Here is a 26,381-nt window from a genome sequence, read left to right on the forward strand (position 1 = left end):
ACTGTTTCTGCCAAGAAAGTGCCTGGTAGGTTGAGGCACAACCTCTTCAGTTCTTTGCTCTTCATCAAAACTGGCTATCAATTGTACTTAAGGAGGCCATCCAACAGTCGCGTGCCTGAGCTAAGCCAAGCCCCCTTGCCCACCTCACCAGCTTCTTACAGACATTGCCAACCACAGAGATGCCAACTGAGAGTGCCCACAAGGCAAGTTTAGTTGAGTGTGCTCATACGCTATGTCACTGCACTGAATGGTGCCCAAAGCAGCCTGAAACAAAGACCAACTGATTATCAAAACACAGCATCCTTGGAGGTTGCTACTGTTGCTGAAAGCTCTTAACTCTGCCCCTTGATAAAAACAGGGTTATGACAGGAGGGATGCATTCCATTGTCTCTGCAGGCAGGGGCAGAGGAAGGGGGTGCGGTGGTTGTGTGCCACCCTGGGCGTCACTGTAGCACCCTGCTTGTGGTTAACGCTTAGCTGGAATGAAATATTCAACGCAGCAATAGAGAAATTAAAATAATAATTTATTTGTCAGACAAATAAATGATAGGCACAGTGGTATATGGTTACCAAAAGCTCTGCCCACCACAGCCCTGATGGCCAGCACTTATATTTCCTCAGCCCAGCCCCCTTGCTCCTCCTTTGGCTGCCTCTGTCCAATCAGCCTGGTTGAAATTCCTACTGGCTGTTTGCTAGAACCAATCATAAAAGATACACCCACTTCCTATTACCTTTTATAGAATCATAGAATTGGAAGAGACCACAAGGGCCATCGAGTCCAACCCCCTGCCAAGCAGGAAACACCATCAGAGCACTCCTGACATATGGTTGACACTCTGCTTAAAGACCTCCAAAGAAGGAGACTCCACCACACTCCTTGGCAGCAAATTCCACTGTCGAACAGCTCTTACTGTCAGGAAGTTCTTCCTAATGTTTAGGTGGAATCTTCTTTCTTGTAGTTTGGATCCATTGCTCCGTGTCCGCTTCTCTGGAGCAGCAGAAAACAACCTTTCTCTCTCCTCTATGTGACATCCTTTTATATATTTGAGGAGATGTATTTATGGGAGACAAAGAGCTATATTTCCTTCTATCCATAAATGGCAGACAAGTAGCCATATATCTTACATTTGCCTCGACAAGGCACCTTAATTACCAGATCACCTTTTGCCCTTTTACCCCTACACTCCAAAACAAATGGCTAAACAGATGGCTCATGGTTTTAAGTTCTATCTAAACAGAGATCTTGGGTTCACATTCTCACACACCATCAATGAAATAAGAATCTCACATAAGAATCTAACATTTCTTACTTTCTAAATCCTTTGCATAATTACATTAAGCCAATAAATTTCATACATAACATAGATAGCTTTTTAGAAGAAAAGGAACTCAGTAAACAGCTTCAAAAGCAGCCTCTTCAATTTACAACCCCCTTTCCCCAGCCAGCTGCTTTTCCCATTAGCTCTTGCCATTTAACCTTAGGAAAATATGACTCGAATCTGATGGGAGGCACATGGTATTATTTTCTGTTAAACAATAAATCTTACTATTTACCAACTCTTACCAACTCTTAATTAGTGTTTTTGCAGCTTGATTGTATTCTGTAATATGTAGGGCCAATGTAACCTTTGCTCCCAGCCTGTAATTTCCTTTTACAACTTTGAGAAACATGTCTCCTGCTACTGCTATAAATCAGGGGGGCCCTTGAGCAGGAAGATAAACAACTGCCAGAGTACTTAGCCAGCTGGTTTCTGCCTGGCATGAAACATACAAACATTTGCAAATATATCTTTAAGCTCATTTTAAAATACAGGCCTTGATCAGATGCCTCATCACCACTGAGGAGGGTGACAAAATGCTGGGAGGCACTCACCACGGGGCCTGCAGCATGCCCAAGCCACCAGTGATCAGGACCTCATTAGCAGGACCAGTGGTCAGGGATGATGGGCCTTGTACTCCCACAACATTGGGTGACCCAAGGTGGAGAAAGGTTGCTCTGCACTGACTGGCAACCACTCTCTATCTCACACGAAGAGAGATACCTGGGTGCATTGGGTTCGCTGATGTGTTTGGTGCAGAAGTTTCCCCTACGCAGGTTGCTCTCTGTGTGGTCTTTGTGATCTTTAAGAACAGGCAAAAAAGTCCTTTGGCAAACACACACGGCAGAAGTGAAACCAATTGAATCATCTGAAGCAAACTTAACAGTAATATAAGGCTATGGCTATATGCACACCAACTTGAAATAAATTTTGTTGAGATCAGTGTGACATTTTGGAACCTGGGTGAAACTATCCTGAAATGGGCAAGTCAGCATAGAGGTTTTTTGTTTTGTTTTGTTTTTTTGTCTTTACATGGAATGGCTGCAGGTCTGTCCTGCACATTTTTCTGGAAGCAAGTGCCAAATTTATGGGTTCAGGGAAAGGCCCAAAGAAAAAAATCTATGCCAATCTAGGCTATTTGCCGCAGAAAGGCCTTCATTTGGCACCTACACCCAAGCTAAACACTCTGGCAGTTTGCCTCAGATTCTAGAGAATTGTAGGCTTCAGAGAGCCCCAAGGGTCATCCAGCCCACCCCCTGCAATGCAGGAAGTACACTTTGATTGCAACTGACACCCAGTCACTGTTACTCATGAGCACCAGAAGCAGGTGTTGTCCCCTTCCAACGAAAACCCACTCTGTTTTTGGAGAGCTCCTCACACACCTCCTCAGGTTAGGCAGGTGGCCATGTTTCCATTTCACTCTTTCATGAAAAGTATGTGTTGCTTGATTGTAGAACAAAAAACCTTGAAGCAGTTTACAAAACCAGCAAAAGAACAGGCAAGCGCAGCAAAATCCTTGGCAGTGAGCATGGGGGGGGCAGGGGGCACCGTGGGATTTTCACTTGAGTAAATGCAGGACAGGATGGCCGAGAAGCATAGTTCTTGCAGGGGGACCTCCATGGACAGATGCAACCTAGCAGGGAATGGGCTAGGCTGGGGAGGGGGGCGAGCGAAGACCAGAAGCTTAACGCTGTGATGCAGCAGCAGCAGCAGCAGCAGCAAAAAAGGCGAATGCTCTTCTCGGCTGCCTCCACAGAAGTCTAGTGTGCAGATCAAGGGAAGTCCGAGTCCCGCCTCTTCTGCCGCAATTTAAGAAGGATGCTGCCAAGCCGGAAGGCGGGCCCAGGAGGGTCTGGACGGCGCTCGAAGGAGGGAGAGGCTGAGGGCCCCTTGGCGGAGAGCCAAGCCCAGCCCCGTTTGTCCGCCTACCGCTGCTTCGCTCCCCCAGGGGCGGAGCCAGGATTTCTGTCCGGGGAGGGCATGACTTTCGGGGGGGTAGAAGCGACGTGATCGGTCAGTTCCCCCCCCCCGCGCCCTCCTGGCTCCGCCCCTGGCTCCTCCTCTTCTGTCCCCTCCGCTCGGCTCCCACCGCCCCCTCCGCCCCCTTGCTTGGCTTGGAGGGGGGGAGGGGGGCGTCGCAGCTCCTCTGGGTCTCGAACTCCTCTCTCTCGGTCCGGCTTCCATTCTTCTCTTCCACAGAATTCCGCTCCTCTGGCTTGGGCAATCTGGGCCTTGGATCAGCAGTGCGATTCTGGCTACCCATAGAAATAAGGTATTCACAAGCCAGAAGAGAAAACCTTCCCCGTCCTAAGGGTTAAAAGCAACGGATCTGCCTTCCTAGAGTGGATGGGAAATCCGGGGGGGGGGTGCGGGTCCTCCAGAGCGAAGGTCACCCAAGGAAATCCTCTCGGGATCCGCCTGGGCGGCTTTGGAGAGAGAAAGCTCGGCATTCCAAGGGTTAAGAGCAGCTGAGCTGGGTTCCTAGAGGGGACAGGAAACAGTGGAGGAGGAGGAGGTCCTCCGCAGCCAAAAAGGGAGCTCCTGTCGCCTTGGCAACTTCTGCGTGGGCTGAGTCTCCTGTCTCCCCCGCCAGAGGGCGCAGTGGGGAGAAGGGAGTCCGGGGGGGGGGCAGGGGACCCCCAAGTCCAGGGAGCAGAGAGACTCCTGCCCCCTTGCTCTCTGCCAAGCCGGGGAGGGGGACCAGGGCATTCCTCGGCATCCCTGGCCCCCTTCAGACCGAGGAATCCGGGCCATCTACTAGCAGACGTCGTAGTGGGAAAGAAAGATTTGTACGTAAAATAGATGCAGAAAGAAAAAAGAAAGAAAGGAGAGCGTGACCCATGCAATCAATTGAGGAAGTGCAGTGTAAGCGGTGGAAGTCATTCAATGACTTGTTTGTTTATTGAAATACATGTAGAATAAATTTGGAAGAAATTCTTCCTACTTTCTTCGCTTTCTCTTTTTCTAATTTTTCTTTTTCTTTTTCTTATTCTTTCTTCTTTTTCATTCTTCTTCTTTTCTATATTTTTCTTTTTTATTAACAGCATTATGGAATTTTGGATATTTGTATGTAATTTATTTATTTATTAATTAATATTGGGGAAATCGCAGGGGTCGGCACACCGGCAGTGCAATAGATGAGCCTTACCCTGGGAAAACCTCCTTCATGATCAAGGTGTCTCCTCTGCCAGGTAAGTATATATGTATGTGATTGTAACACTTTGTTAATTGATTTTGATTTTGTAATAATTATATTAAGGTAATAAAATAAAATTTAAAAAAAGGAATTGAATGTGTTCTCAAGAGTTGTTTTGGGGATTCAGGAAGGAGGGGTAGACCCTGGAGTTCCTTGGAGAAAATGGTGGGAAAGAAATGAAATTAATAAAGAGACGGAGCCCAGCCCGTAATCTGACGGCTGCATTTTGCAGCTGTTTCTGAGTTGTCTTCAAGGGCAGCTGCACATGGAGGGCATTTCAATGATCCCATTGGATCCAGAGCATGGAATACCATGGCCCCTCATCCCAAAGAGACTGGGGCTGGCAAACTAGCCAGAGCTGGAAGGGGGCAATGCTAGTCACTGAGGCCACCTGGGAACCTCTAAGCAGATGTGGTGGTGGGGTTATGCTATGCAACATTATTGTTATTTTAATTATTATAATTAGTAATTACCCATCCTATTATTTACATGCAGTTCACCCTAAGTTCCCAGGGCAGATTTCAACATTAAAACACTATAAAAAAATAGTTTAAAACTAGAACTAGAAGATTGCTTCTTCCTTTTTTACTTAAAGAAAGCTCAGAGTCTGGCCTGTGGTGCAGTCCAGTCCTGGTTCCTTCCAAGACTCATCTACACTTGCACAGGGAACCACCTTCTTCTCCTTCCCATTTATCAGTTTTATAACAGAACAGTGTCTTTGTTTGTAGAATTTGCCAGCACCTCTCATTCGTTTGGATGGACAGAACTTAGCAGAAGACCAAGGGGTTCCTTCTGATCTTTTGGAGACTTCCTGATAGCACAGATGGATGAGCAAGACTCAGCTGGCCCTGAAGCAGGAAGAGGCCATGGCATTGACAATGGGAGCAGTGGGGGATTCTGGGAAAACTCTGCAGAAGATCCTGGGTGAGGAGGACACCCTCCGCTCAGGTGCAGAGCCGGCAGTTCAGGTGGTTCTGCTACCAGGAGGTCAAAGGACCCCGTGAGGTTTGCAGCCACCTCTACTACTTCTGCCACCAGTGGCTGAAGCCAGAAAGGCACACGAAAGCTGAGGTGCTGGACCTGGTGATCATGGAGCAGTTCCTGGTTGTCCTTCCAGCGGAGATGGAGAACTCGGTGAGGGAATGCAGAGCAGAGACCAGTTCCCAGGCAGTGGCCCTGGCCGAAGGTTTCCTCCTGAGTCAGGCAGAGGAGAGAAAGCAGGCAGAGCAGCAGGTGAGAGAGACTTTCCTCTGGGGCTCTGAACAGGAGGGACAGTATCTCTAAATCCCATCCTTTTTTTTGGAATGACAGTGGATACCCCTCAAGTTTTTGTCCCAGCCATTCCTTTTCTAACCCATCTCCACATTCTCTATTACAAATCCTTGTTGCTCTTTCAGGAAAAGGATCAGTCGGCAGCAACGGGTCCTGATCCCTCTGAGGCAGAGAGGACTTCGCTGGACACCAGAGAGAGGCCGCTGGGTAAGGAGGAAGGAGTTGTTTCTCAGTCTGGCCACGTTCTGTTGACACTGGAAGTAATCCCTGGGTTCTTTCAGTATCTGAGGGAAGGACAAGAGATGTATTTTCACATAACTAAAATATGAAATGGGTACAAAGGCCAGAATGCACCTCTGAGAGAAGCACCATGCACTCCTGGCTCCCCTTTGTCTCTCGTAGGTGAAAGAAGGATGCCGGCAAGATCTCCTCCTCCATCTCTTCGTCCTGGTGGAGGGGAAACAGTGGCTGAGGAACCGAATCAAATAGGGGGAAGGAATCTTGGGGGGAAAGAGGCTGAGGGGTGGGGGAGACAGGGCGTTTCTGGGGGCAAAGGAATCTCCTGCTCTTTTTTCTTCTGTCAAATCTGAAAAACTGGCATGTTTGCACAGACAGAATGATTTGAAGAAATCAACATGGAGTTCCACCCATTTCTCCTAAGACCTGAAAGATTGCTGCGCCATAAATCTTATTAAACAAAGGAGAGCTGGAAGAGAGCCCAGAGCCCTGGAAGATAAAAAACGTTGCCTCGGGGGGGGGGGGACCACGCTGAAAATCAACCTACGGATAACAACACAGAATAAAATGCTTCTTGCAAGTTAATAGACATATGGATTTGTTAAACACAATAGAAAGTCATATACCAGTGATTGTGATGATAAGACAGTGGGTTAAGATCGGAGTTATGAAATTGGGGGAAAACTCTTCCCAGAAAAAATTCCTTTAAAAGAATCAAGTCTTAAAACAAACAAAAAAAGTCCTTAAACAGTATTTAAAAGAATCCTTCCAAAAAAAATTTAAAAAATTGTCCAGTAGCACCTTAGAGACCAACTGGTCTACCTACCTGAATCTGGGGAAAACAAGAGAACACAGAAACAAGTGAAAGAAACTTTCTCCCGATAGCCAGAACATGGGAAGCCCTCCCTATTTTTTTAGTTTGGAATGTATTCAATCCATTAATAATTTTTTAGTTCATCTTCAGTGAAGGTTTGCCGGATCATAAATCAGCAAAAATAATGTAACTATAAAAAGAGAACAGAAGCCCCCCTCCCCCTTCACTTACCTAACAATCCTGTTACGGCAAAGTCCTCTCCAGATCAAAACCTTGGCACACAGTGGCTGATTCATTTAGCAGGTTATCATGTCTCCGTCTTCCAAAACACACCTGTCAGGGCTGCCTCAAGTCTCAGCTCACAAAAGACTAACGCCAATCTCTTCTTATATACAAAAGTGTTTATTGCAGTTCATTGTTTGCTTCACATCCGAGGCGCGCAGCCCTACGTCTGTTACGCTTAGACCGCTGAAGTCCCCTCTGAGTCAGTCCCTCCCCTGCACCAGTTTAAGAAGCTTGCGCTGCTCCACCTCTTCCTCTCTTTCCTTTTCCGCAGGGTCTTCCTGCCCCCTGGGGTTTCGCCCCTCCTGGATTCCCCTGACGCGGAATCCCCAGACTGCTCTTCCCCCCTCCTGCGGGCTTTTGGACCTGGCTCTTCCTCCGGGCTCCCTGTACTTCCGCGCGCCTCTACATTTGAACTTGGCGCGCGCGCCCAACCTCTAACCTTCCTTTTGACAGTTACACTACTCCCTTCACTACTCCCCTCCCCTTCCGGGAGGGTGGCTTGCTTCGACCTCCCTCCTTTCTCTGCTGCCGGAGCTGCTTCCCCTGATACACTGGAAACTCCACCCCCTTCGCTGCACTCTGGCGGGGAGGCTGGTCCTGACGCCCAGCTGCCACTTTGGGATCCCCTGCTGGCCCCCTGTTCCTGACACGTCCCCCCTAGGGCTCCCCTGGCCCTGACCACCGGCGCCCCCTTCTGGGAATCCTCTGATTCGCTGGAAAGACTCATGGAATCTCTTGAGTCATTGTCATCCTCTTCCTCGCTGTCCTGGGATTCATCCCCATCGCTCTCCATCTCCTGCCTACCCTGTGCCTCTGTCCCTGAACCCCTGACATCCATCCCCCCCTCGAAGCCCCCCCTTCCCCCCTCCCGCTGCTCGGGCGCAGGTTCCGGGAGCTCCGTTGTAGCGGGGGTAGATACTGGATACAGTCTGTCGACGTCGATCTCCTCTGCTTCCAGTTCAGTGTATGAGTGCTCGAAACCAGGGTCCTCCCCCAACATATCCAAGTCCTCCCCTTCCCCTGTTACTTCAGGCGATGCTGCTTGCCAAGGCTCCCGTCGCCACCCCACTTCTGGTTGATCGTCCCACCAATAAGAGCGGTCCGTGTCCACCCCCGAGCACGATCCCCTTGGAGGGCTCGATTCTGGCGTGGTCTCCTCTGCGGAGGAGAACCCCCGAAAGGTGCTGTCTGAAAGCGTGGGCGTAAAAAGCCAGTCGTCAAAATACTCCGCTGGCATGGGCCTGTGTGGGAAGAGTGCATGGAACTCGTCTTTAAGAAGAGGTTCCTCCAGAGCATAATCTGGCACCCAACTGTTGGCGCTGGCCGGGGTACCTTCCCTGGCGAGGAGGTATTCTACTCCCTCCTCCCCCCATCTCGAGTCCAGAATTTCCGTGACCTCGTTGAGTGGCGGGGTCCTCGGTGACTCCCCCCCCCTTGTGACTTTCTACGTGGGTCTGGTGCCGTCCCTGGCTCCTGAAATCTGTGTGTGGCCTTGTAGGGTGTAAGCACCGACCTATGAAAGACCGGGTGCATTCTGGAACCTTCTGGGAGGGTCAACCGAAAAGCTACGGGATTGATCTTGCCCTCAACTTGGTATGGCCCTAACTGTTTGTGTCCTAGCTTCTTCTTAGCTAACGACTTGGCCGGCACCGCCTGGGCTGCTAACCATACCCAGTCCCCCACCTGGATGTCTTCTCCTGCCCTCCTGTGCCTGTCTGCCTGCACTTTGTAGGCGTGTTTAGCTAGTTCCAAGTGCCGTCGTAGCTCCTCGTGGACCTCCTGCAATTCTGCTGCTAAATGCTCAGCTCCCTGCGACTCCCCCTGCGTCGTTGTCTCCAACGCCGGGAAGGTTCTGGGATGTCGCCCATTGTTGGCGAAGAACGGTGTCACCCCCGTTGACGCGTGCTTCGTGTTGTTGTAGGCAAACTCGGCCATCGGTAAGTAGTCCACCCAAGTTGCAGGCTTTTGATTGGCGTAACATCGCAGGTACTGCTGCATGATGGCGTTGACCCTCTCCGCTTGGCCGTTGGTTTGCGGGTGTCTCGCCGACGCTAAGTTGATCTTGACATTCAGGATGCCCAGGAGCTTCTGCCAGAAACTGGAAATGAATTGGCGACCCCGGTCGGACAGGATGGACCGCGGTAAGCCGTGCACCTGGAACACGTGGTCTATGAACAGCTTGGCGGTCTGTTCCGCTGTTGCCACCTTCGCGCAAGGAATGAAGTGCGCCATCTTGGTGAACAAGTCTACAACCAAAAGCACCGCCGTCTTGCCTCGCGAACTGGGCAGATCAGTAACAAAGTCCAGCGCCACCCTTTCCCACGGCTGTAGTGGCGTCTCCAGCGGTTCCAGCAATCCCGCTGGCTTCTTGTGCACTGGCTTGGACCTCTGACAAGTGTCACACCTGGCGACGTAATCCGCGACCTCTCCTCGCATCTGGGGCCACCAAAAGTCCCTGGCTACTAAGTCCGCCGTCTTTTCTTTGCCGAAGTGACCCGCGCTGGGTGCGTCGTGTAACTGCTGTAAAACCTTCGCGCAGAGATCGTCTCCCGGCACGTAGAGAGCACCCTTGCGGGTTAGCAGGCCGTCGCGTATCTGGAATTCGTCGTCCTTTGCTGTCCCTCTGCGCACCTCCTCCATCTTGGATTGTGCGAACGGATCCGTCTGTAGCGCGCGTCGTACCGCGTCCAGGTCCACGGCGGCGGAAGCGCACGCCCACGCCTGCGGTGCGAAAATGTGCCTGGCTGCCACTGGTGCCGCTTCCTCGAGATACTGCGGTTTCCTGGAGAGGGCATCCGCTATGACGTTGTTGTCTCCCGGGATATACTCTATCCTGAAGTCGAAATCCGCAAAGAACTCCGCCCATCTCATGTGCCTCTGGCTCTGGAGCTTCGCCGTGCGCCAATACTCTAGGTTCTTGTGGTCCGTGCGGACTTGCACGGTGTGCTTGGCTCCGATGAGGAAGTGCCGCCACGCCTTGAAAGCCACGTGGATGGCCAACAACTCCCTGTCCCAGATGGTGTAGTTCTGTTCCGACTTGCTGAGCTTCCGGGAATAGAAAGCGCAGGGCCTCCAGTTCCCTTGCGGATCTTCCTGCAAGAGGACGGCCCCCACTGCTCTGTCAGATGCGTCAGTTTCAACCCGCACGGGCCTGCCGGGATTCACGTGTAGCAGCTGTGCTTCGGACGCGAAAAGGCTCTTAAGTCTCCTGAAGGACTGCTCCGCCTGGTCCGTCCATGTGAACTTTTTCTTCTTGGAACTGAGGGTGTCCGTGATAGCTGCCGTCTCTTTCGCGAAACCCCTGATGAACTTGCGGTAAAAGTTGGCGAAGCCGACGAACCTCTGGACCTCCTTCCGATTGCACGGGCTATTCCAGTCCAGCACCGCGCGGACCTTGGCGCTGTCCATGGCTAGTCCCTTGTCGGACAGCCAGTAGCCCAGGAAATCCACCTCCGTCACGTAGAACTGGCACTTCTCCAGTTTGGCGTAGAGTCTGTGCTCCCGCAGCCTCTGCAGGACCTCCTTTACGTCTCTCTCGTGAGTCTCCCGCGATTCTGAGAAGATCAGAATGTCGTCGAGGAAGCATACGCACTTCTTGTAGAGGAGTCCCGCTAGCACGTGGTGCATGAACGCTTGGAAACAGTGGGAGCCATTTTGGAGACCAAACGGCATAACTCTGTATTCATAGGTGCCCAGCGGTGTGAACATGGCCGTCTTCCACTCGTCACCTTCCCTCATGCGTATTAGATTGTATGCTCCGCGTAAATCCAACTTGGTGAAGATCCTCCCCTTCCGTACCGTCGCAAGCAGGTCGTCAATTTTGGGCATGGGGAAGGCCTTGGGCTTTGTCATCGAGTTGATGGCCCTATAGTCCACAATGAGCCTTTTTTGGGGCGTGTCCTTCTTCTTCACGAAAAACACAGGACTGCCCCCCACTGCTTTGGATTCTCGGATGAATCCCCGCTTCAAATTGTGATCTATGAACTCCCGGAGTTCCTGCATCTCATCTTCAGACATGGAATACAGCTTCGCAGTCGGTAGCGTCGCCCCTGGTAAGAGGTCAATTGCACAGTCGTAGGGCCGGTGGGGTGGTAATTGGTCAGCTTCTTTTTCGCAGAAGACCTCCAAAAACCCCTTGTACTTGTGGGGCACTGCCTGCACCATGCCTAGATGCAACTGTTGCCCTTCCTCCTGGCCCTCCTCCTCCTGGCCGGTCTGGATGCAATGTTGTGCACAGTAGGACGAGCCAAAGGTGAGCTGCCGCTGGTACCACGCTAATGATGGGCTGTGTCTATCCAGCCAACTCATGCCTAACACTATAGGCGTGTCTGACAGTCGGGTGACATTGAAACTGATGACCTCGCGATGATTCCCAATTTTCAGCAGCATGGGTGGCGTCTGTTGTACCACTTGCCCACCCAGCAACTTTCTGCCATCTACCGTGACGACGTTCAGAGGCAGCGTGGCTGGTAGTAGCGCTATGCGATGCTGCTTGATGAACTGCATCCCCACGAAGTCTGCGTTGCTCCCTGAGTCAATCGTAATGGGGACTTCCAGGGTGAGTCCATTAGGTAGCTGGAGAGTAGCAGTGAGCTGCACCACTGGCTTGGGTGGTAAGGGGTCTGTAGGCTGCAAAAGCGCTGGGGACTGCTTCACTGACTTGCCTGGCTGAGCCCCAGCATGTCTGCTTCCAGCCAGGCATTGTCGTTTCCCTGAAACTGTTCTCCTTGGAGCGCTTCCCCTGTTACTGTTGCTAAGGCTGCAGTGTGCTTCTGGAGCCTCTGGGGACACTCTTTGGCCATGTGCTGCGCACTGTCACAGACGTAACACTTCCTGGTCCATCTAGGAGGCTTCGCCTTGACTGCTCCGGACGCTGAGGCTCCGGCAGCTGTCTGAGCCTTTGCACCACCCAGTTCCATTGGTTCCTCCCCCTCCCTCAGCCTAGGCGAGGGATGCGTACGTCCCAGGTCGCTGGGAAGAAAAGGAGGCGCTCTAGCTGGTGCGCGGACTTGGCGCCCCTCCTCACTGTGCCAAGGGCGTTCTTCGTGGCGCACTCCTATCGTGAGTGCCCTCTGCACGACGTCTGCTAGGGTTTGAGGTCTGTCCCCCCTGGCCAACTCATCTTTTACGGAGCCATGAAGCCCCTCCCAGAACAAGTCTCTCACTGCCAATGAGTCCTTTTCCCAGCCCAGCACATTCAGCAAAGCAAAAAAGCGAGAATGGTACTGACGCACTGTAGCCTTGCCCTGCCGCAATCCATGCATCTCCCGGCGCGCCACATCAACATCAACTGTAGATTGGAAGCAAGCGTCCATGGCTTTGATAAATTCATCAGAGTTCCTGCGGGCAGGACCATCTTCGCGCCACAAATTGCGTAACCAGGCTCTAGCTTCCCCATGCAAGTGGGACACAATAAAGCCTACCTTCTCCTCCTCATCTTTGAAGTCTTTCCGAAGCAAATGCAGCGCGTATACGACGTCTGCTCTGAAACTGGGATAATGCTTCAGGTTCCCATCGAAGTGGGCTACTAAATTGCCCCCCCTCCGTCCGAGTCCGATTCCCTCTGATCTGGACCCTGGGAACCCCTCTTTGCACGCATGATCCCACCTGGCTTGCAGATCCTGGCATCGCGCTTCTGCTTCGGCAACTGTCTTCTGAGAGACCCGTACTGCAGCGGAGAGTTCAGCGACTGCGTTTTGCAGGGTCGTTATCTGCTCCTCAGTAGTCATGTCTGCCAAACTTCGTGAGCTTTGCAAAAAAAATTTTGCGGTTTCTTTGAGAGGGGACTTACTGTCAGGGCTGCCTCAAGTCTCAGCTCACAAAAGACCAACGCCAATCTCTTCTTATATACAAAAGTGTTTATTGCAGTTCATTGTTTGCTTCACATCCGAGGCGCGCAGCCCTACGTCTGTTACGCTTAGACCGCTGAAGTCCCCTCTGAGTCAGTCCCTCCCCTGCACCAGTTTAAGAAGCTTGCGCTGCTCCACCTCTTCCTCTCTTTCCTTTTCCGCAGGATCTTCCTGCCCCCTGGGGTTTCGCCCCTCCTGGATTCCCCTGACGCGGAATCCCCAGATTGCTCTTCCCCCCTCCTGCGGGCTTTGGGACCTGGCTCTTCCTCCGGGCTCCCTGTACTTCCGCGCACCTCTACATTTGAACTTGGCGCGCGCGCCCAACCTCTAACCTTCCTTTTGACAGTTACACTACTCCCTTCACTACTCCCCTCCCCTTCCGGGAGGGTGGCTTGCTTCGACCTCCCTCCTTTCTCTGCTGCCGGAGCTGCTTCCCCTGATACACTGGAACCTCCACCCCCTTCGCTGCACTCTGGCGGGGAGGCTGGTCCTGACGCCCAGCTGCCACTTTGGGATCCCCTGCTGGCCCCCTGTTCCTGACACGTCCCCCCTGGGGCTCCCCTGGCCCTGACCACCGGCGCCCCCTTCTGGGAATCCTCTGATTCGCTGGAAAGACTCATGGAATCTCTTGAGTCATTGTCATCCTCTTCCTCGCTGTCCTGGGATTCATCCCCATCGCTCTCCATCTCCTGCCTACCCTGTGCCTCTGTCCCTGAACGCCTGACAACACCTGTTTCTTAAGTCCAGATTTTTTATCTTAAAAAACAGAAGTATTCCCGCTCATGGTGGCCACATTGGAGAGTTCTGATTCATGCAGTGCCAAGCACTCAGGGCCCCTGCCCCCTGCATTCCGTCGGAGCGAGAGACAGTTAACGGACAATCCACCAGTCAAAGCTTGCCCTCCCTGACCCGGGGGGGGAGGGTCACAAGGATAATTACTCTCATATTATCCTTAATTAACTGCATGGTCAGAGTCTGCTTTCATGGGTCCGCTGCACGCCATGGCAGTTCATGACGGAAGTCGCAAATGCAACGTTTTAAGTGCGTTATATAAAGGTGACACTAGATGGCAATGGTGAGCTTATGGCAAATTCAATATATTTTTCAAAATGCTTCTTTTAAAAAGCATTTTAACAGCATTTTTAATATGTGTCTGGATTCCCCCACTCACACAGGGTCAACAGAATTGTTGCCCATCCGAAGATCACAAGGCCTTTTTTGCCTAAATCAACCCCACAGGTGGTAAAAACAAAGAAGCACAAAATATTTTACACTGGTTTTTTAAAAAGAATTCCAACAATCTGAGGAGCCTTTGCTGTAAGGCTGCGGGGCTCTCTACCCATTTACCTGGGAATAAAAGGCATTGAACTTAAAAGAACCTCTGAGTCGATGTGTAAAGGATTGCACTACAAAGGCCTAAAATGTTGAACCAGACTCCAGCTCAGTTGATAGAGCATGAGACTCGTAATCTCAGGGTCGTGGGTTTGAGTCCCATGTTGCGCAAATGATTCCTGCATTGCAGGGGGATGGATTGGATGACCCTTGGTGTCCCTTCTGACTCTACAGTTCAATGATAAGCAAAGTATACATGACTATAACTCTCATAATAATAAATTTTTATTTATACCCCGCCCTCCCTGCCCAGAACTGGGCTCAGGGTGGCTAACACCAATAAAATTACAAGAAAACATAATGGGGGAGCAGTTAATTAAAATAAGGGTTAAAATACAATTTAAAATGTATTAAAGATCTTGTTTGGAGTGTTACTTTAAAAAAAAAAAATTGACCACAATAGATTTTACTCCAAATGATTTTTGCATGAAGTCTATTTCTAGGCATGCAGGTTTTTTTTAGAGAAGACAAGTGGCAAATAAATGGCAACTGTTTTCTAGGCAAGAAACATGACACTTTTCTTCATTTTCTTCCCTTTTCTTTCCGACTTTAAAAGCAGACAAAATCGGCTGCCTTGTCCCAGGATTCAGCCTAAGAGCAGCTGTCCCTGCCCAGCAGAAGACATCCAAGCCTAGACACAACAAGGTAAGTCCTGAGTATCATAGATGACATGGGGGGAGGGGGCGGCATACAATCTGAGGAAAGAAGAAGAGAGAAGTTTGACTTTCTTTCTTAGCCTTGTACATAGCAGGGAGGCACTGAATGAAACATTCAGAGGCAAAGCTCCCTCAGAACTACCAAGCCAATCAGAGTGCAGGCTTCCTGAGTAAGTGTCAGCAAGCAAAAGCTCCACCTTTCCCTCTTTTGGTTATTTGACTTGAACGTGAACACAATTAACCTGGAACGACCTCCTGTTGGAAGGGTGAACTTCGAACAAGACCTTTTCTTGAAGGAGCGCGGGAGGTCATCCCCCCCCCCTCCTGCTTAGCACACTCAGGCCCTGAGGGACAATCTAGAGGGGGCCGTAAAAATCTGGTCTCCAGCTGTTTTTAACTACAATTCCCATTGTCCCTGACCACTGGTCCTGCTAGCTAGGGGTGATGGGAGTTGTAGTCCAAAAACAGCTGGAGACCCAGGTTTGGGAAACCCTGATCAAACACTGTATTGTAAGAAGCTTTAAGGTTCCTGGGGTTCTGTGGGGGAAGCAAGACCATTCATGAGACATGAGGGTGCTTCTAATGTCTGGTGCAGACGGAACTCCGGTTTCTTCTGAGTTTGAGGGTCCACAGCAATTGGCTCCCCCTTTCCCCCTTTGGGAAAAGAGAGGGGGCAGAGAGTTTGGCAGGTTGACCAACTCTGCCTCTTCTGGCTGTCCTCGCAGGGAATACCAGGAGGTCGTCTGAATGCAACCTGCTGCTCAGGTTTTCTCTCTCTCTTGGCAACCAACAACCGTGCTGCAGGTGGAGTGCCACAAAAGAGAACACCCTCTCCCAATTTCAGTCATGGGGGGAGGGTGGGGAAACCCGTAAGAGGCTGCGGTTGCAGGTATTAGTTCTCTTTAAAAGTGGGAAGAGCCTAGGGTCAGCGTATCTAGGACAAAAGTGTGTCATAGAATGAAAGACGAGGCTGCAGCCTGCACAGTCCAGCATCCTTATCTCACAGTGGCCAACCAGATGCCCATGGGAAACTGGAAAGCAGAATTTGAACACAGAGCCCTCTCCCCTTCCTGTGGTTTCCAGCAACTGGTATTCAGAAGCATTCCTGCCTCCAACAGTGGAGGCAGAGCAATTAGGACATGCTGAACTTTTCAACTTTCAAATTCCCCAAATGAGGAATACTAAAGAGTTGTCATAGGGACGCAGGTGGTGCTGTGGGTTAAACCACTGTGCCACTTGGGCTTGCCAATCAGAAGGTTGGCGGTTCGAATCCCCACCACGGGGTGAGCTCCCAGTGTTCGGTCCCAGCTCCTGCTCACCTAGCAGTTCGAAAGCACACAGTGCAAGTAGATAATAATAATAATAATTTATTTATATCCCGCCCTCCCCAGCCAAAGCCAGTATCGCTCCGGCTGGAAGGTAAACGGCGTTTCCGTGTGCTGCTCTGGTTTCGCCAGAAACGGCTTAGTCATGCTGGCCACATGACCCAGAAAAACTGTCTGCGGAAGCGGACAAAGGCAGGCTCCCTTGGCCTTAAAGCGAGATGAGCACCACAACCCCAGAGTCGTTTGCGACTGGACTTAATTGTCAGGGGTCCCTTTACCTTTACCTTTAAAGAGTTGTAACATGACTTGGGAATTCAGAAGATGTGGTTAAATTAATATAATTTAGTTTTGCGTGATAAGTAAACTACGTGTAAAATTGCATACAAATCATTAAAACAATTGTCTAGTACTTGCAATCTATTATTATTATTTAGTATTACCCGACATTTTCAGAAGGTAAAATTGAAATTCTTTGGTTTTCCAAAAGCAGTTTATGTAGCTGGTGGGGTCTCCTCACTGTGACTCACCAAAACCTTCCCCAACCCTTAGAATGCCCTCTATGGACTCAAGCTACGGGATTCCAGGAGCATAGAGACAGTCCACCAGTACTTGCACTTACTCCTGACGTTGCCTCTCGAAGAGGAAACAGAGAGGTGAGTGAATGTGTGGGATGTCAGGGGGGAGGAGAGCCAGCGGGACTGGGACTGCGCTCACATGGAGACTCTCAACCTCCAGCCGTGTCCTGGAAGAGCCTACTCCTTCTGAACCCTCCTGCTTCAAGCACCTCCTAGCTCATCCCTTCCCCAGGCTGCTCCCCAGTGTCCCACCACCACAATCCAGGGTTCCCCTGGGCAGGCGGTGCCCCCCACTCTTACTCATCCACATTACCCCACAGACCCCACCAGCCCTCTGTCCTTCTTTCCTGATTGGTCTCTGCTTGTGACCTTCGTTCCTCCAACTACACCACCCTCCAAGGATTTCGTGCCCACCCAGTCACACCCTCAAAGCCCCTTATAGTAGGAACCGCTTTTCAGCATTCATGCTCTGCAGCAGACCCATGGCAGAAATAGTGGAGTTCCGCGTCCCGGATGGGGCAGATTTGGTTAGTTTTGGGTTACATCAGAGCAGCCAACAAGTGGCCCTCAATGCCTTTCTTGGCAGCCCTCAGCAACCTTTGAGGCACCCATACACACCTGTAGGCCTTGCACCGCCTTCCCAAAGCTGGGTAAGGAGGTGCTGGGCTTTGGGAAGGAGGCATGTGTGATCTGTCAGGGTCCTAGAGTCCTCCAGCTTCCTTCCCAAAGCCTAGTTAGCTCTTTCCCAGCTTTGGGAAGAAGGTGGGAAGGCTCTAGGTCCCACCAGAGCCTCGTGCCTCCTTCCCAAAACCCAGTGCCTCACCTGCCTACCTTTGGGAAGGCAGTATGCGGGCCGGGGTGTGTGTGTCAAATTTTGGCCTTCCTCCCCTCTCCCACACGACAAGTCAGTGTGTGGCCCACAGGTTCTGTGCTGAACTACTCTTGTGGCCCACTTGGTATGAGAAATTGGAGCACCCTGGTTTAGATGGTGCATATTTCTGCTCTGGCGCCTTTGGGTGAGGGGTGGATTACAAATACTTCCAGTGTATAAATGATGCATTTTAATGTAGTTGGGTGTTTAATGAAGCCAAGAACTGTATCACAAGATTCGAAAATGTCAGAATGCAAGGCATCCTTGCATTTCAAGCTGCACATGAGTCTGGGAGGTGTGGTCTGGTCAGTTCACATCAGAATCCACAGAAATATCGTTCTTCAAACCAGCCCTATTATTATCCAGGATGGATCTGTTCAAATTGGTTCTCTAAGTGTCTCATTTCTCCACTTAAATTTGGTTCCCCACATTTTGCAGCAATCTGCTTACACAATCACATTTATCCTCTATCCCTCATGATCACTAATTGCAATCAAGAAAACAACATGTTTGATGTGCCTCATTCTCCCTAGGAAATTTCGGAGGCAATTGGTGTGGCTTCATACCCCCACTTATCTCAAATATTGATGGCAGTGCGGGATTTTGGCCACGCAGCCATTGCAAGGAAGACTGAGATGTCTGAGGTAAGGGTGTGAAGTGAGGAAGAAGCATAGCAAGAGTGTAGGTCAGCCATCCCCAGCCTGGTGCCCCTTCCCCATCCGTGTGTTTTGAATTGGAACTCCCATCAGCCCCTGACAGCATGGCCAATGGTTAGATGAAGATCCTGGCAGATTGGATCCTTAGCGGCTATTTACATCCACACCAAAGCATGTGAAGCAGCCTCTGGGTTCCTCTGATCTAAGAAAACAGAGCTGCGTTGGAAAAGAACGAATCCTGCCCCATTTCCAAATATGCTCTTTTTCAAGGGATGGGATCCTTACCAGTCCAAAAAGGCAATTGGATCTGCGCATCCTCTCAGTATGGAAGCCAGACAACTTCCTCTGTGGCTATGTCTCAGTCATCCTTCTAAAGTGGGCTCCAGCAGTCCTGTCTCTGTGGCTCCAGACCCTAGGTCTGATCTGATCCCTTGGCTCAGTCAGTCAGTCAAACGGATTCATTAGAAACCATTGGTCATCCCCAAAGTACACGCAATACAAAAGTACACTGACCCATGTTTTTAGGTTAGTTGTCAGATGGTTGGTTGGCATTTCTTCAACAGTGGAAGCTAATGAGGGACCCCCAAGGGCCATCTAGTCCAGCCCCCTCCAATGCAGGAATCTTAAGCATCCCTGAGAGATGGCCATCCAACCTCCAACGAAGGAGAGTCCACAGCCTACCAAGGGAGAGTGTTCTTCTGTCAGAAAGCTTTGAATGAAGAACCTCTTAGAGTTTGGAAGACTGGACACCTCTCCAACTGAGGGGAGGGAGCATAACCCAAGAGAGAAGGCAGTCGGCAGGCTGGGAGAGGCAGAGAGAAAGAGGGGAGAGGTTTCAGCTGCATCCCGGGGCAGGGCAGCTGCCAAATTTGCTCTCGTGCAAGGGTTCTTCTGCCTTACGGGAGTGCCTGCTGGTACCATTCAACTATGTTTTAGAGTAGACCCATTGAATTTAATGAACATGACTAAGTTAGGCCCATTCATTTCGACAGGTCTACTTGAAGCAAAGCATAGCTGTCACTCTCTGTGTTCACCTCCATATATTTGTCAATTAAGCGAATTATTACAAAGGCATAGTAACTGTGAGCGGATCTAACAGTTCCATAACCTGAGGGGGCCTTGGGGTCATGTGCCCCCGACTCTCCAATTCTCCAACCCAGAACCTTTTCCTTCCACTTTCAGTTAACTTCCATCAAGTGTTACTTCAAACGCCCCAAACTATGGTTATTATTCACTATGATTTGTTCAAAGGAGCCAGTTTACTAATCCATGGTTCGAAGTTGGCTTGTGTCAGGGAACTGCCATCGGAGCTAGAGGCGGAGGGAAGGCTCCAGAGGGATGCCAGAGAGGGTCCCAGTAGGGAGAGAGGCAGCCCATCTGCTGGGGAAGGAAATCAGCGTAACACCAGTGGAGAAGGGGGGCAGATGGGGGATTCGGAAAGGAGGATCCAAGACTCCTCGCCGGAGACCAGCGGAGAGAGTACGGGTACTCCGCTGCCCACACCCTCCCTGCGCAGAAGACTTCCGCGCAGGGAGAGTAGGAGGAGACTTGGCGTCAAACAACTTTTATGCTGGAAAAGGTTCAAGAAACGCCCACTGACGGATTCTGCCAGCGACTGAGCCAGTCACGATGCTGGAGGCTGTTCAGTCAGAAAGGGTTTAACCAGGTAACCTCGCCAGCAGTGGCGGCAACTTACGCACGAGCAACCCCTAAATCCATTACAGCAATCCGTCAGTCACTGACGTTGCTTGTGCGCAGCTCCAGAGAGGCAGCACCATGAGCCAGACCAGAGGAGCCGGAGAGACGGAGCAAGCAGCTGCAGTGCAAGGTCTGGTAGAGAGAAACCGAGACTTGGAACAGCATGTAGCTCTCCTGACGGCGTGGCTGGACGAAAGACGAGCTCAGGATGCTCAGGTCAGACCCACCCCCATCGCAAGGAAGGTACCGGGGCTGGTACACAAGTTTGGGGGGAAACCCCAGGACTACAATGCGTTCCGAACGGAAATAGAGTACGCTTTGGAACTGCAGCATGATGACTTTGTTAACGATGAGCAAAGGGTAGCCTACATTGTGGGGCATCTGGAGGATGGGGCAAGAGAATGGATCAGGCCCCTTATGGCGACGCAAAATCATGCCTTGAAGGACCTTAAGAAATTCTTTCAGGCGATGGATGCGATGTATTCCAGTGAAGTCCAGCAAAGTGTGACTCGGCGAGAACTGATGGGGTGCAAGCAGGGGAGCCAGTCAGTTAGAGACTACTGGTCGTGCTTTGCAATGTTGATCAACCGTCTCGGGTGGGATCTGGACTCTGAACCTATTCAAATGTTGTTTGAGGAGGGGTTGTCCCCAACGGTGAAGGACGAGCTGTCCCGCGCGCCCCGCCCACAGTCGATGGATCAGCTGACCAAGGCTGTGCTTGCGATTGGAGTGAGGCAGGAAGCGCGGGCTCAGGAGAAACGCGAAGTGAGAGGGGAACGTTGCCATGACTATCGCATTCCTGAAATACCGAGACAGCTTTCCCAGGCGGCTGAGCCAATGGAAATAGATGGCGCGAGAGAGAGAGGTTTCAAACTCCAGTGAAGGTCGCAAGAGGGAGGGGAAGGATTGGAAAACCACCAAGAAGTGTTTCCTCTGCCAACGGCCGGGACATTTTGCAAGGGTCTGCCCTCAAAGAAAGGCCTGGCAAGGGATGGTGGGGGCTGCTGGCTGTGAGGAGAAGGGGGAGGAAGGGCAGGCGCAGGGAAACGACAAAGCCTGGCTGCCAACCAGAGGGGCCAGCAGCCAGGCCAGCAACCAATAGAAGTGCCCCAGCCTGACCCCCCCAGGGCAGCGATAGCCATAGCAGTGGTGCTAGAACTCCCGAATGGGCACCCAGTCAAGGTTGAGGGGCTGCTGGATTCGGGCAGCTCCTGCAATTTCTTCAGCAGGGACTTCGCTTTGGAGCACCAAATACACTTGCTACCCCTGGATTTTCCCTTGCAAGTGACCACCATCGATGGCAGGGAACTTCTGGGAGGGGAAGTGACACACCAGACCCCGCCAATGCAAATGAGGGTTTCCAGGCACACGGAGACCATTGCCTTTCACGTGGCCACACTGGCAGGACCCCCAATAATACTGGGGATGAGCTGGCTGGCACTGCATGATCCAGTAGTGTCATGGCATCAGTGGTCAGTTACCTTTGGGTCAGCTTACTGTTTGGAACACTGTCTGGGGGGGGGAAACCCCAAGAATGACAGTGGCCAGGGTGGCTGGGCTGGCGGTGGAAACAAAGGGAGAGGTGCCACCACCATACGCTGACCTAAAGGAAGTCTTCAGCAAGAAGGAGGCGGACAGACTACCCCCCCATAGGCCCTTTGACTGCCAAATCAACTTAATCCCAGGGGCTCAGCTGCCTGTGGGTAAGCTGTATGCCATGTCGGACCGGGAGATGCAGGAGTTACGGCAGTTTATTGACAAGAACCTGAAGAGGGGGTTCACAAGGGAATCAAAGGCGGTGGGGGGCAGTCCGGTGTTCCATAGGTCCCTACTCTCACCGTACAGGGAGGGGTGGGAATTTCCAGGGCGGGAGGGAGGAGTCACCACCCACCTGCGGGTAGAGGAGAGGGAACACCACAACCAAGCCACGGAAATACTCGATTCAAGGTGGTGAGGGCGCCAGGTGGAGTACTTGGTGGCTTGGGAGGGAGAACCCGAGTCAGAAAACACGTGGGTCCCCGCTGAGGCGATCAATGACGGGTATCTAGTGGAAGAATTCCACAGCCTGTTCCCAGATAAACCGAAACCACTAGCGAGATTCTGGGAGGAAGAATTTGGAACCACAGACGATGAAGAGGACTTTGTGGGTTTTCCGGCCTCCGAAGAGGAGGGAGGGGAAGTGTCAGAGAGAGAAGAATCAGACTGGGAGGCCCACCCCGCGGGAAGATATTGGAGCGGGTGGGAAGCGGGTTTTGAATCCTCAGCGACAGCTTCTTCAGGGGCTTCCCCGCATCGTCGGCCGAGGAAAGGGACGAGGTTGGATCTGAAGGTCGGGCCGGGGGCGGAGGGGGTCCTGGGGGGGAGGTGGATGTCAGGGAACTGCCATTGGAGCTAGAGGCGGAGGGAAGGCTCCAGAGGGATGCCGGAGAGGGTCCCAGTAGGGAGAGAGGCAGCCCATCTGCTGGGGAAGGAAATCAGCGTAACACCAGTGGAGAAGGGGGGCAGATGGGGGAATCGGAGAGGAGGCTCCAAGACTCCTCGCCGGAGACCAGCGGAGAGAGTACGGGTACTCCGCTGCCCACACCCTCCCTGCGCAGAAGACTTCCGCGCAGGGAGAGTAGGAGGAGACTTGGCGTCAAACAACTTTTATGCCGGAAAAGATTCAAGAAACGCCCACTGACGGATTCTGCCAGCGACTGAGCCAGTCACGATGCTGGAGGCTGTTCAGTCAGAAAGGGTTTAACCAGGTAACCTCGCCAGCAGTGGCGGCAACTTACGCACGAGCAACCCCTAAATCCATTACAGCTTGCTTCAGTTAGCCTTTGTTAAGATTGACTGCACTGTGTCCTGATATGGGCTGTGGTTAGTTAAACATGGAAGAAAAAGCTTCCGGTCTCCTTTTTGCAACTGTGCTAGAGGAGAAGGGAGCAGGAGCCGATGAGTCCAAGGCTCATTCACACAATAATAAACCATAGTTTATCACAGAGGTAACCAAAATGGTGCCCTTCAGATGCTACAGACTGCAACTCCCATCCCTCCTGAAATGAAACCCAGGAGTGTGATGCCCCTGGATTTTTGTTGTGAGTTGGGAAATGACAAAGGAAATTTTCCAACCCTCACTATGGAGAAGATGAGCAGATTCACCTGGTTCATTTTAATTTTAAAAAAGCAGCTCCCATGGAAAAGAGCACCAGTGGTCAGTGTACCCTACACTGTCCTGCACTTTCTCACTGGTTGGCTGACCAAACCCAAAGAGAACAGCTTCATGGTTCCTCGTCATCCTGGGGAAAAAGTGGCCAGTGGGGTGTCACAGGGTTCTGTCCTGGGCCCGTTGTTGTTCAACGTTTTTTTAAAAAATAAATGACTTGGATGAAGGAATTGAGGGGATGCTTATCAAATTTGCAGATGACACCAAACTGGGAAGGGTAGCCAATGCCGCAGAAGACAGAATCGGGATTCAAGATAACCTTAACAGATTGGAGAACTGGGCCCAAACTAACAAAACGAAATTCAATAGGGTCAAATGTCAGGTTCTACATTTAGGCAGGAAGAACCTGATGCACAAATATAGGGTGGGGGAGCCCTGGCTTGCCAGCAGTTTGAGTTTCCTGGAGGGAAAAAAAATACAAAATTTGTAAGTCTGCACAACAACTTCTTGTTGTTGCTTAGTTGTTTAGTCGTGTCCGACTCTTTGTGACCCTATGGACCAGAGCACGCCAGGCACTTCTGTCTTCCACTGCCTCCCGCAGCATGGTCAAACTCGTGTTGGTAGCTTCGAGAACACTGTCCCACCATCTCGTCCTCTGTCGCCCCCTTCTCCTTATGCCCTCAATCTTTCGCACAACAACTTACTGACTACTAATATTTTCCCAGCTGCTAAAAGGTCCAAACTAAATGGTGATTTGCCTCCAATTGCACTTAAGGTTCCCAAACTCACTTTCCCCATCCTTACCCTCCAGAATACTAGCGAGACGAATGCCAGTATCACCGTCATCCTTTGCTGTGGGCAAATTGCATTTGGGGCACGGCCAGATGACCTGCATTTCTTTGTTGATCTCATCATGGAGGAGCTCCTCTTTCAATTCCAGAACACCAGGAAGGTATGGCTCTGATTATCCCACGGACTCCAGTTGTTTGTTCTCTCAGCTATACCATACTTTTCCGTGTATAAGACGAGGATTTTTATTATTATTATTAAAAAATGACGTTTAAAAATGAGGGTCATCTTATACACGGAGAGTGCATAGGGGGGACATGGGATTGGTTGCCGCTGCAAGCCGGAGATAGTCAGCGGCTATTGTGCTTGTTATTGGTAGCTGCGGCAAGGGGTGGTGTTGATTGGCTGTCACTGCGGAAATTGGGAAGGCGATTGGCGGTTTCTGCCGGCGAGGGACAGACAATAGGTGGGTTTTGCGACGTGTGTGAGTGGCAGCATAGGTCCAGCTGGTGAGCAATTTTTGGAATCCCCTCCCCCAAATAGCTGAACAACTGTAGGTAATCCTCCCCCCAAAAGCTCAGCAACTCTGGGCAATCCTCCCCCCATTTTCTTAATTTGGAGTCCCCCAAAATAGGGGGTGTCTTATACACGAAAAAATACGGTATATCCTTCCTTTCTCCTGTCATATGACTCCAGGAGGTGTGCAACCATTTCCCCAGTGGTCACCATCCAGGCACTGAGCAGACCTCCCAAGCTCCGTCAAGGTCCTTTCACCACATGCCTTCAGACTGTGCCCTAGGGCAGGGTCTTTGGCTTCATCCACCGAAGGGTTGTAGACTGGGGTGTATACTGACTCCACACTTAGGACCAAATGGGGCATTACAGTGGTACCTTGGTTCTCAAACTTAATCCGTTCTGGAACCAAAGTGTTCCAAAACCAAGGCACGCTTTCCCATAGAAAGTAATGCAAAATGGATTAATCCGTTCCAGACTTTTTTTAAAGAAACCCTAAAACAGCAATTTAACATGAATTTAACTATCAACAAGACCATTGGGTTAGGGTTAATTTTTGGATTACCCTAGTAAGGATTAGAATTAGGGTTAGGGTCAGTATGGCTTTATGTTTCCTTGTGATTTTGATTCAAACTCAATTTTATAAAATCCCTTCTCCTTTCAGAACCAGGCTTTGAAGAAGAGCTTTATGAAGGCAGCAACTCTAACAACCAAGGCGCTTGTGCAATCGAATGTGGGACATGTCACCTTCCCCCACAAAGAGGAGCTCACCTTCTGCATCATAGTGAGTAAAAAAAAAAGAGGGGGATCTCCTGGGGTTTCTTTTCAGAGCGTTGTTGTTTTTTTTAATAGCTGTGTAGGTCTAGCTCTGGGTTGCATGTTCTGACCATCTGGCCCCAAACCATTTCTGGGTGGTCACGTTCTGCTCCAGCTCAAGTTTCCAAACCCTCTTGAAAGGCAGCCCTACATTGTGGCAACCTCAGCAGGATGTCACCAGCACCTAAGTAAAAGAGGCTAGGTTCTCCCAGGAGGAGAGGGTTGTCGATGGCTCCCAGCCATGACTGCTATGTTCTACCTCCACAGAGGAAGGAAGCAATGTTTCTGAATATCAGTTGCTGGAAGCCACAGGCTCTTGGGCTCATGGTCTGCTCCCTGGTTTCTCACAGGCGTTTGGTTGGCCACTGTGAGAATGCTGTGAGGATGCTGGACTAGATGTGCCCTTGACCTGGTCCAGAAGGCTGATCTTACAAAAGTCGAAGCCAGGAGCCCCATGCCAGCAATACAGAGCCAGGTGACTGGACCTTCTGCTTCTAGGGATCTGAATTGAGGAAAATGGGGTTGCTAGGTTAAAGGATTTGAGGGCAAAGAGTCTGAGCCGTGTAAGCTACAAATAATCCTGCCAGAGACACTTGACCCATCACAATGGTGTAACAACCAGAGACTTTGGGTGTATATTTTTGATTTTAATCATGTTTCCATATTTATTGCATTTAACATTTGGCTAGAATGCATCCACGAATGATTCCTGCATGCCTTCATTTTGTGACTCTCATGCCTCCCTCCTACGCTGCATTTAATTTTATTTGTTTGCTTGTTTGTTTATATGCTGCCCATCTGACTGGGTTACTCTAGCCACTCTGGGCGGCTTCCAACAAATTAAAACACAACAAGACATCAAATATTTAAAACTTCCCTATGCAGGGCTGCCTTCAGATGTCTTCAGACGGAAGTATAATTATGTATGTCTATGACATCTGATAGGAGGGTGTTCCACAGGGTGGGCCCC

General features: G+C 50.8%; 1 protein-coding gene and 1 long non-coding RNA gene across 10 annotated transcripts; one reads left to right on the forward strand and one right to left on the reverse strand.

Annotated features, from left to right (window-relative positions):
- The first annotated feature begins 453 nt into the window (after positions 1 to 453).
- On the forward strand, positions 454 to 26,023 carry LOC308460017 (maestro heat-like repeat family member 5). Of its 9 annotated transcripts, none has more exons than XM_080976053.1 (7): positions 454 to 3,591; positions 4,431 to 4,510; positions 5,111 to 5,748; positions 5,913 to 5,994; positions 14,924 to 15,009; positions 24,105 to 24,245; positions 25,260 to 26,023. In XM_080976053.1, the coding sequence occupies exons 3-7, from the start codon at positions 5,605 to 5,607 to the stop codon at positions 25,479 to 25,481; spliced, it is 675 nt and encodes a 224-aa protein (XP_080832179.1). In that variant the 5' UTR covers positions 454 to 3,591; positions 4,431 to 4,510; positions 5,111 to 5,604; the 3' UTR covers positions 25,482 to 26,023. The 9 variants fall into 9 exon arrangements, with proteins under 9 accessions (XP_080832179.1, XP_080832174.1, XP_080832172.1 ...); XM_080976048.1 differs by having other exon boundaries at positions 4,364 to 4,510; positions 14,921 to 15,009; positions 25,260 to 26,013; XM_080976046.1 differs by having other exon boundaries at positions 14,921 to 15,009; positions 25,260 to 26,013.
- Positions 5,962 to 14,908, reverse strand: LOC308460058. The gene is made up of 3 exons (XR_013978434.1): positions 13,703 to 14,908; positions 7,070 to 7,171; positions 5,962 to 6,071 (listed from the first exon to the last, which is right to left on the reverse strand). It is a non-coding gene; the product is annotated as an uncharacterized lncRNA (long non-coding RNA).
- Positions 26,024 to 26,381: the final 358 nt, after the last annotated feature.

This window comes from Podarcis pityusensis (genome assembly GCF_964106645.2).
Source record: "Podarcis pityusensis genome assembly, chromosome: 12".
Taxonomy (NCBI): Eukaryota; Metazoa; Chordata; class Lepidosauria; order Squamata; family Lacertidae; genus Podarcis; species Podarcis pityusensis.